This window comes from Trichomycterus rosablanca, chromosome 22, assembly GCF_030014385.1.
Source record: "Trichomycterus rosablanca isolate fTriRos1 chromosome 22, fTriRos1.hap1, whole genome shotgun sequence".
Taxonomy (NCBI): domain Eukaryota; kingdom Metazoa; phylum Chordata; class Actinopteri; order Siluriformes; family Trichomycteridae; genus Trichomycterus; species Trichomycterus rosablanca.
In genome coordinates, this window is record NC_086009.1 from 6,847,472 (window position 1) to 6,859,127 (window position 11,656).

The 11,656-nt window shown below is 40.8% G+C and overlaps 1 protein-coding gene across 1 annotated transcript; it reads left to right on the plus strand.

The window, feature by feature from the left end:
* The first annotated feature begins 2,940 nt into the window (after positions 1-2,940).
* On the plus strand, positions 2,941-8,680 carry LOC134336151 (cytochrome P450 2K1-like). Its single transcript, XM_063018847.1, has 9 exons — positions 2,941-3,144; positions 3,239-3,398; positions 3,830-3,979; positions 4,515-4,675; positions 5,486-5,665; positions 6,720-6,861; positions 6,961-7,145; positions 7,234-7,375; positions 7,929-8,680. The coding sequence occupies exons 1-9, from the start codon at positions 2,941-2,943 to the stop codon at positions 8,114-8,116; spliced, it is 1,512 nt and encodes a 503-aa protein (XP_062874917.1). The 3' UTR covers positions 8,117-8,680.
* The last annotated feature ends 2,976 nt before the right edge of the window (positions 8,681-11,656 follow it).

Genomic DNA, 11,656 nt, shown 5'->3' on the forward strand with positions numbered 1-11,656 from the left:
TCCCAGTGAGTACAGAAGATGATTAAGTGAAGCCAATTTACCAGCAAGAACTCCTAGCAAAGTCCCATTGTTAAGAAAAAGACGTGTCCTGAATGCGTTAAAATTTGCCAAGAACACATTGACTGGCCCAAAGAGAAATGGCTCAACATTTTGTGTACTGGTGAAAGCAAAATTGTTCTTTTTGGGTCTAGTGGCCGTAGACAGTATGTCAGACAACCCTCGAACACTGAATTCATGCCAAAGTTCACTGTGAAGACAGTAAAGCATGGTGGTACAAAATGATGATATGGGGATGCTTTTCATACCGTAATGTTACGTCTATTTATCACATACGAGGAATCATGGATCAGTTTAAATATATCAGAATACTTGAGGAGATCATGTTGCCCTGTGTCGAAAAAGAAATGTCCTTAAAATGGGTGTTTCAACATGACAATGACATCTTGATTACAGACAAACAAGGCTGAGGTAATAGAGTGGCCAACCCAATCCTATAGAGAACTTGTGGGCAGACCTCTGAAACGTGTTTTTTTGAGGCAAAACCCAAAAATTGCAGAAGAACTGTGGAATGTTTAATCATCCTGGACTGGAATACCTGTTCAGAGGTGCCAGAAGTTGGTCGACTCCATGCAACACAGATCTCAGAAACAATTGTTATGCCACTAAATATTCGTTCAGTAATTTAAAGTCAAGTGAAACCTCAAACATTTTTTCAGTTTATAGATAAATTTTTTGAGTTTTTAAAGAAAATTGCTGGCACTGCTATTTTTTTTGAACAGCCTAATATTTATTTTTCTTAATTTTTTGTAAAGGATTAACACAAACTGGCTAAATTGATTTAGAATTGAAGGTGTAGTATTTTTAGTGCATTTACATTTATGGAAATAAAACTTAATATAATGATTTTGTGCTTTATTCAGTTTAAAAATCACTGCTATTTTTTTTAAAACCACTGTGTATATATATGTATATATACTGTATATATATATATATATATATATATATATATATATATATATATATACAGTGTATCACAAAAGTGAGTACACCCCTCACATTTCTGCAGCTATTTAAGTATATCTTTTCATGGGACAACACTGACAAAATGACACTTTGACACAATGAAAAGTAGTCTGTGTGCAGCTTATATAACAGTGTAAATTTATTCTTCCCTCAAAATAACTCAATATACAGCCATTAATGTCTAAACCACCGGCAACAAAAGTGAGTACACCCCTTAGTGAAAGTTCCTGAAGTGTCAATATTTTGTGTGGCCACCATTATTTCCCAGAACTGCCTTAACTCTCCTGGGCATGGAGTTTACCAGAGCTTCACAGGTTGCCACTGGAATGCTTTTCCACTCCTCCATGACGACATCACGGAGCTGGCGGATATTCGAGACTTTGCGCTCCTCCACCTTCCGTTTGAGGATGCCCCAAAGATGTTCTATTGGGTTTAGGTCTGGAGACATGCTTGGCCAGTCCATCACCTTTACTCTCAGCCTCTTCAATAAAGCAGTGGTCGTCTTAGAGGTGTGTTTGGGGTCATTATCATGCTGGAACACTGCCCTGCGACCCAGTTTCCGGAGGGAGGGGATCATTCTCTGCTTCAGTATTTCACAGTACATATTGGAGTTCATGTGTCCCTCAATGAAATGTAACTCCCCAACACCTGCTGCACTCATGCAGCCCCAGACCATGGCATTCCCACCACCATGCTTGACTGTAGGCATGACACACTTATCTTTGTACTCCTCACCTGGTTGCCGCCACACATGCTTGAGACCATCTGAACCAAACAAATTAATCTTGGTCTCATCAGACCATAGGACATGGTTCCAGTAATCCATGTCCTTTGTTGACATGTCTTCAGCAAACTGTTTGTGGGCTTTCTTGTGTAGAGACTTCAGAAGAGGCTTCCTTCTGGGGTTACAGCCATGCAGACCAGTTTGATGGAGTGTGTGGCGTATGGTCTGAGCACTGACAGGCTGACCCCCCACCTTTTCAATCTCTGCAGCAATGCTGACAGCACTCCTGCGCCTATCTTTCAAAGACAGCAGTTGGATGTGACGCTGAGCACGTGCACTCAGCTTCTTTGGACGACCAACGCGAGGTCTGTTCTAAGTGGACCCTGCTCTTTTAAAACGCTGGATGATCTTGGCCACTGTGCTGCAGCTCAGTTTCAGGGTGTTGGCATCTTCTTGTAGCCTTGGCCATCTTCATGTAGCGCAACAATTCGTCTTTTAAGATCCTCAGAGAGTTCTTTGCCATGAGGTGCCATGTTGGAACTTTCAGTGACCAGTATGAGAGAGTGTGAGAGCTGTACTACTAAATTGAACACACCTGCTCCCTATGCACACCTGAGACCTAGTAACACTAACAAATCACATGACATTTTGGAGGGAAAATGACAAGCAGTGCTCAATTTGGACATTTAGGGGTGTAGTCTCTTAGGGGTGTACTCACTTTTGTTGCCGGTGGTTTAGACATTATTGGCTGTATATTGAGTTATTTTGAGGGAAGAATAAATTTACACTGTTATATAAGCTGCACACAGACTACTTTTCATTGTGTCAAAGTGTCATTTTGTCAGTGTTGTCCCATGAAAAGATATACTTAAATATCTGCAGAAATGTGAGGGGTGTACTCACTTTTGTGATACACTGTATATATATATATATATTAGTCAAAGAGCATTCTCCTTTGACCTATTGTAAATGCTTTTTGCCCTACTCATCCAGATTTTGCAATACTCACTTTGGTTCAATTATTTACCTTTCCATTGTTACCTGTGTAAAACTACAACTCCTCCCCCTCAATGACTCATAGCCTCACCCATGGGCATTCTTTATATTTGTTTGCATACAGGAGAGCAGATTCTAGAGCACAGATTTTTAGCAACAGTTCTAATAGTTAGGTTTTAAATCCTGTACATGTAACAATGGCTATAGTGGAGGGGCTTCTCATGCAGGCTACCAGCACAGGTGTATTACTTGGTGCTGTTGTGCTTCTTGTAGTTGTTTATCTTCTTTTTGCTGGCAGCTTTAAGGAAGAGCCGAATGAGCCTCCAGGACCCAAACCCCTGCCTCTCCTGGGGAACTTGCTTGAGCTGGATTTGGACAGACCCCATGAGTCCCTCTGTAAGGTAAGACTTGACACAGAGCTTGCAAACTATACATATCAGAAATAGATTTATTGTGAGATTGATTTAAGTTAGTGTTTAATTCTTTCTGTTACAGATTGCCAAGACTTATGGATCTGTCTTTAAAGTGTATTTTGGTTCCAAGAAAGTTGTCGTGTTGGCGGGATACAAAACAGTCAAACAAGCTCTTGTAAACTATGCTGAGGAGTTTGGGGAGAGAGAAATTAATCAAGTTTTTAAGTTTGCTGAGAATCATGGTAAGAAGTGCATCATCTTAATACTTTCTTTTTTGTATTATTTTTGATAACTTGTACGTGCATAGCCTTAAAATGGAACAGTCGATCCAGCTGTCCACCACACTAAAATGTTTAAATTAGCTGCAGGTTAAAAGACACTGGACTGTTTTACTGTAGATTCTGTAATGTTGCAAAAATAATAAAAGAAGTACATTATAGGTTAAGCTGCACAGATTTTTTTGGGAATTTTGTTTCTCTCCATGTAACACAGCGAGTACACCACTGGTTTAATTCTTAATCTCTTACTTATACTATTATATACATCTGTACACTCATACAAGATAGATGAGTGTACCAAGGTCATTATACTCTGTAAAACGTGAGGCTGTGAATAATTCTGTTATCCACAGTAACATGTTTAGTTATTATTAAAGATCTGCATTTTTCTTTAGGTATCCTGTTTTCCAATGGTGAGAACTGGAAGGAGATGCGACGCTTTGCCCTGTCCAACCTCCGTGACTTTGGAATGGGCAAAAAAGACAGCGAGGAAAAGATCATTGAGGAAATCCAATACCTTAAAGAAGTATTTGAGAGCTTTGAAGGTACCAGGATCATACACATACAGTTAGAGCCTAAAGTTTACATACACTTGTAAGGGACATGCACGCACATACATAATACATAATAAGTTACATAATCTTATCAAACCATGTGACTTTGTTACTATAACAAAGACATTAAAGCAGGAGCTAGTTTCTAGTTCCAACAGCTTTTAAACTAATGGTGATAAAACGCTTGCTTAACTGCAGACGGGGTCACCTGTATTTAGCAGCTTCTTATGTCTGGCAGGCCTATTAAAGGTTCTTTTTGGAATTCTATCTGTATGAATTTCCTCTTAGCATGAGAAGAATTGAAAAATTACTCATTATGGAGAGTTGTTTTTATTTTGGGACCTAAATTTGCTTAAGTACGGCTTAAAGTAACACTCCTGACTTTGCCAATTGTTGTATTAATCAATCATCATCACTAATAAGCAATTATTGGTCAAAACATACTTGTCCTTTGCAAATAAATGCAAACTTTAACTGTAATCTCATAACATTTGAGACAGATTTATTTACCGTTGTTGTTTTCTAGGAAAACCATTTGACACAACTCGACCAATGAACTATGCAGTGTCCAACATCATCTCATCCATTGTGTATGGAAGCAGATTTGAATACAGTGATCCTCAGTTTAAAGAAATGGTAAACAGAGCGAATGAGAACGTCAGACTCGGTGGATCTGCTTCTATCAGGGTAAATAATTACTTTTGCTTCTTGAATAGTAGTGGGGGGAAGTCAAAGCAGGCGTGCTAAAACACACAATTCATGGAACAAATGTGGCACAAATGGAAAACGTCTTAAATGGCATTGTAACCAAAAGCTGTAGACAATAGACGAGGGCAGACACACCCACAGTTAAATGTTTACAAACATTTATTCCTAAAAATGATAGACAAGACAGGTTTACACAAGACAAGACCCACTAACACATTACCTATGCTAAATCCCTAACTAAACACATGAAACAGGACCCTAAACTATCCCAAACCATAAGCGTAGCTAACCTGAACGGCATGAACTGAGTAACAGTCAAGATCATGACAAAAGTATCTATCACAACATGAACATCAAATCATGACAATCAAAATAGCCTCCGCTGAATGATCCACAGCACCTTCCTTAAATGCCTTGAGCATTTACCCTACAGTGAGGATCAGCTGTGGATCATTAGATAATTGTCCAATTATGAACCTAAACAAAACCACTTCAAATATGTGCTCCTGGAGGCAGGGGCATAGCACATACACATCAGCTCTGGGAGCACAGACAGGCTGGACTCGTGACAGGCATCTGGAAAACAGAAACTGTGAGAGATTTTCAGGTCTGACCATATATAAATATATAAATATATAAAGCAGGTTTCTAGAATGTATTAAATTAGGGTTTTTATTACTTCATCATTATGATGGTTCAAGTATGGACTGATAAGTAAAAAGGCAAATATATTAATTCAAAATCGAATCCATAACATGACAAAGTGTGTCACCTTTGTTCAATTTCTAGGTCTTTAATATGATACCCTGGATTGGGCCATTTTTGAAGAGCAGAAGAACACTTCTGTCAAATGGTGAGAAAAACAGGAATCAGGTCCGTGAATTGATTCGTGGTCTTAAAGAGACGCTCACTCCAGGTGAACGTAGAGGATTCGTCGACTCCTTCCTCCTTCGCAAACAGAGTGATGAGGTATGGACAGTTTGTCTTGTATTTATTGTTTATGCATTTTCTCCCAATGTTCACCCCAATCTAGTTGGATCGCATTTCGCCTTTACTGCTGCTGACTTCCACTCCAGGAGTGTCACAACTGTCACATGACAGTACACAATGACACATGTGCAGTACCTGCATGAAGCAGGTTCATATGGGGATCATAAAGTGCAGTGAGAGATGCATGAGTCCTTATTATCGTTGTGCAGGCGCCATCGATCTGCCTTCAAATACTGTAAGTGCAGCAGTTATAAACCTTGGGCAGCCATCCCCCATCCCCCTCCCTTAGAGGCACATAGCTAATCATGTGTCTCTGTAGGCGCCTGGCCAGCTGATAGCAGAGCTGAGATTCAAACTCAAGAGCTGTCTGTGGCATATGGTCTAGCATCTTTCTCTGTTAGTGCAACAGCTCTGTGTTGGAATCTACCACTGGCTGGTGAAAAGAAGACATGTCAGAGGGTGCGTTTGCAAATTGGCAGTCCTCCTTGGCCAGCATGGATGTTTTGCCTAAGACAGAGGTTGGCAATGCAGTGTGTGTGGGAAGGAAGACAAGTCTAAATAAATAAATGGTAAAATATACTAGCACACCAGAGTTGGGATTTCGAATACACTGTATCGAATCTCAGCTCTGCCATTCGGCTGGGCTGGGCGGCTACATAAACAACGATTGGCTATTATTCACAGGATGGGAAAAAGCCGGACCGGGTTCCTCATTACTGGTGCAATTACGACCTCTGCTGGCAGAATTGAGGAGTAATGCTGATCAGGGTGTGGCTCTCCGTGCACAAAACTGATCCACATATGAACTCGGGTCGTGCAGGTGAAAAGAGGCAGTCGGTACTGCACACTTGTCGGAGGGGGCATGTGTCAGTCAGCAGTGGAGGGTTGTATCGGTGGAAGTGAAGCGTAACGCAATCAGGGTCATTGGACACGATTAGATTAGGGGAGAAAATTGGGAAAAAAATTCATGAATGAATGAATTAAAGAATAGAGTGAATTCTAAAAACGTGCTTTGTGGCTTTTTTTCCATTAGGATTCAGGACTGAAAAACTCTCGCTTCAATGACAGAAATCTTGTCACCACAGTGATAAATCTCTTTGTTGCTGGTACTGACACCACTAGTACAACACTGCGCTGGGGGATGCTGCTAATGGCCAAGTACCCACATATACAGGGTAAGAGCAATCATGTGGATAATATTACTACTGCATGGTGCTTTGTTAACTGTTAACTCATAGTCATTAAATCATGAAAAACCATGTTTGCACATAAAGATCTGGTCCAGAACGAGATTGACAAAACGATTGAAGGTCGTCAGCCAGTAGTGGAAGACAGGAAGAACTTGCCTTACACAGATGCGGTGGTCCATGAAATTCAGAGACTGTCTAATATTGTACCCATGAGTCTTCCTCATACTACCAGTTGTGATGTGCACTTCAATGGCTTCTTCATCAAGAAGGTAAAATCAAGAATCATGGGTCACTATCATTCTAGTTTTTTTTCCTTTGAAGTAGCTTTATAAATAATTGTGATTTTGTGTCATTAAGGGCACGACGGTGTACCCTCTGTTGACGTCTGTATTGAGGGATGAGAACGAGTGGGAGAGTCCGCACACCTTCAACCCACAACACTTCCTTGATAAACAGGGTCGGTTTGTGAAAAAGGACGCCTTCATGCCCTTTTCTGCAGGTAATTCATGTGTGTTTGTATTAGGACGTGTCACATTACTTACTGCCTTTACGAATGATAGACAGGTAGGCAATTAGCATGGTGCTGGAGCCTATCCCAGCTTTTTAATAGGCGCAAGGCACACAGTTACACCCTGGACGGGGCGCCCGTCCATCGCAGGGAAGACATACACACACATACACACCCATTCATCTATAGGGCAATTCAGTGTCTCCAATTAACCTGACTGCATGTTTTTGGACTGTGGGAGGGAACTGGAGCTCCCGGAGGAAGGGTCCTTTCTGTGCGGGGTGCTCCAGGTTCCTTCCATAAGTCCAACAACATGCAGTCAGGCCAATTGGAGCTATAAATTTTCCCTGAGTGTGAGTGTGTGTGTGGAATATGTACTTGCCTTGGGATGGACTGATGACCCATCCTTGGTGTTTCCTGCTTTTCGCTCAATGAATAAGACCCACCGTGACCCTGACAAGGATAAAGCAGGGGTAAAACAGACAGTGAATGAATCAATGAATGTTTGAATTGTTTAATTAATAACATGCAATGTGACTTTCAGGACGCAGAATATGTCTGGGAGAGAGTCTGGCCAAGATGGAACTCTTCCTTTTCTTTGCCTCATTAATGCAGCACTTCCGTTTCACGCCTCCACCGGGCGTGTCCGAAGATCAGCTGGACCTCACAGGTGTGGTAGGGATCACACTGAACCCTTCCCCCCACACGCTTTGCGCAGTGAAACGAACCTAATCGGCAAAAGATGAAAAAATCAGCGTTATAGGACAAACATAGTTTCATAGATGGATGAAACTGTTTTTAAATCGTGTATGTTGTACATTTTGAAATGCTAAACAAAAATACTACTGTACTGCATTTCTTTTTCTATGGACTGAATTATACCTCAATGCATTATAAGACGTTTACTCATGCACTAATAAATAATGTTACATTAAAGTGAAAATGTCCTTAAACTCTCAAAAATACAAAATACAATAATGTTGTGACATCATGTTGGATATTAGTATCAAAATGACACCAGTTTTTTAAAATGTAATTTCTATAATTTCATATAACTGTTCACACTTTGCCATGTAGATTTGTTTTTGTAATTCCTATCGCTCCACTTTGTGTATATTTTGAGGTCTGTGCAAACTTGTTTGTGTTTTTTATGTAATATTGAACATATATAAACTATATAATCATAATGACTGTAAGTATGAAAGCATCTGACCAATAGATTGTTTCCAAACTATGGACAATAATACTGTAATAAATGTAACGGCTTTCACTTCTCTGGAAAGGCTTTCTACATAATTTTGGCGTGTTTCTTTGAGAACCTGTGTCCATGTAGTCCAACCAGCAAATGTAAGGTGAGGCATTTATTCCAAAAGTGTTTACTTCTTATTGGACCTTGTGTTGTACATTGCATATTCATGCTTTAAAAAACTAGGAAATAATAATGATCTTTCTTGCATCTGGTAGATGGTGGATGATTTATCCTAAAATACCACTTGACAGGACTAACATATATACCTCAGGTCTACTTGTATTCATGCAGGTATTCAGCCAGAATCTCTGGTTTCAAAACAACCTATAAGCCTGATAATCTGTTTTTTTCTTTTAAATCTTATCTTGAAGAAACTGTAAAAAAGAGGCAGACAAAGGTCAATACATGCAGTGGTGTAAGGGTAGCAAGAACAGTTCTAAATCAAATCTGTGTTCACACCATTACTTTACTTAAAAGCAATAGTCAAACCATTAAACCACTTAACAACAAATATTACCTTCTAAAAACCTTGAATAGTATGTACAATGTTTATACAACCCCAAATAAGAAGACATTGGGACAGTTTGGAAAATACACATAGACAAAACACAGTGTTTCTTACATTTACTTTAACTTTTATTTCATTGCAGACAGTTAGAATGTTCATGTTTTGTCTGGTCAACTCAACTATTTCATTTGTGAATATACATCCATCCCTGCATTTTAGGCTTCCAACACATTCCAAAAAAAGTTGGAACAGCATGTACCACTGTAATGTTAAAATACATTTTGGCACCAAGGCTACCAAGCAATGACGTCTTTCAGGTGTTTTTTGTCCCAATCTTTCTGCAAACAAGTCTTAAGGTGTGCAACAGTAAGGGAGTTGTTGTTGTCGCATTTTGGATGACTAATATTAATCATCCACCAAATTTGTCACTGTGGTTTGTAGGCCTTTCCAGGTCTTTGTCTACCTTTGCAAAACTTCTGGTCTGCCCCCAGGAGCCTGTTTGAAACCGTCCTCGCTGTGCTCTTCATCCTAGCTGTGCTGCCATTTTTTGTAGGTCATTCAGTGGTTGTTAATTAACATTTGAACGAGTTGGCAGTAATCCCAGTCAGTGAAGAGTCATTTTTATCCTCTGACAGTCTGTAGCTTTGTTGTTCCCAATGTCTGCTGCTTGACCTTGCTCATATGAACTGCACTCTCTAAAATTTTAAGGATGGAAGCAACCTGATGAATATTGCATCCCAGTCTAAACCATTATTTTTTACTCCAGTTACTTTTGAGGTACTACTAGCATTGGTTTGCCACCCATCTGGTCCTATTGCAAGAGAAAAGTGATGACCACACATTTAGTGCTTCTTTTTTATTTTTTATTAGTAATTAACTATCACTACTCTTCTTAAACGGGTGGCACGGTGGCTCGGTGGGTAGCTTTGTTGGCTCACAGCAAGAAGGTCCTCGGTTCGATCCCCAGGCGGGGCGGTCTGGGTCCTTTCTGTGCGGAGTTCGCATGTTCTCCCCGTGTCTGCGTAGGTTTCCTCCGTGAGCTCCGGTTTCCTCCCACAGTCAGGTTACTTGGAGACACTGAATTGCCCTATAGGTGAATGGGTGTGGGTATGTGTGTCTGCCCTGCGATAGACTGGCGCCCCATACAGGGTGTTACTGTGTGCCTTGCACCCATTGAAAAGCTGGGATAGGCTCCAGCACATCTCATGCAACCCTAATTGGATAGGCGGGTAAGAAAGTGAGTGAGTGAGTGAGTGAGTACTCTTCTGAAACAGAGGATTATAAAACCTTTTTAGCACTAAATAAAAAATCTTTCTACTACAGCTGCAGTATTATCCTCACCAAGCGGCTGTCGCAGACAAGTTACCGGAGGAGTTACAACGCAAACACCCACCCGACGGGACGGACACCCGGTTCAACAACAAGAACAACAATAAAAAGAAGGTAACAAGACGGGGGAAAAAGAAAAGTGGAATTATAGCGAGACTTAAGCGAGGAGAAAGTAAACAGCACCGTGTACTTCCCTCAATGATCCTTGCCAATGTGCGCTCATTGCGCAATAAAATTGATGAGCTGCAAGCTAATGTTTCTCACATGTATGAGTATCGGACTGCTTCCATTCTTGCTTTTACTGAAACGTGGTTGAACGGGAATGACAATAACGACAGTCTGCATATAAATGGCTTTGGGTCTCCTGTAAGGTTGGATCGGGACACCGAGCTGACGGGTAAACATCATGGTGGCGGTGTCTGTCTCTACATTAATCCACGCTGGTGCAAAACAGTTGTTGTCAGGGAAGAACTGTGCAACCCTGATATTGAACTCCTGGTTGTCTCCCTGCGTCCATTCTATCTCCCCAGGGAATTCCCACAACTGTTTTTTCCTTTTGGTGTATATCCACCCCAGAGCAAATGCACCTGCAGCCTCTGAACATATTAAAAATACGCTCGACAAATATGAACTGATATCTCCAGATGCCCCTAAATTCATCATGGGTGACTTCAATCATTGTTCAGTTGACAAATCTCTTAAAGGGTTTTATCAGTATGTTAACTGCACCACTCGTCTTGGGAAAAAATTGGATAAGTGCTACGGCTCCGTCCCTAATGCCTATAGAGCTGTCTCCCTCCCCCCTCTCGGCTCTTCCGATCACCATAGCATTCTACTTGCTCCTGCTTATCTACCTGTAGTTAAGAGGACAGAGAAAGTCACCAGGGACATTAAGCAGTGGACACCGGACAGCATCGACAGGCTGCAAGGGTGTTTTGAAACCACTGACTGGAATATCCTCACATCATCCTCCTCCAACATCAGTGAGCAAGCGGAGACAGTCTCAGCATACATTTCTTTCTGTGTGGACAGTATCATTCCTGTAAAAAAGGTCACAATCTTTCCTAACAACAAACCCTGGGTGACTAAAGATCTGAAAGACATCCTGAATAAGAAAAAGAGAGTTTTTTTCTCTGGTTCAGAAGTTGAAAAAAAGGAGATCAATAGAGAGGTCAAGCGAGCCATA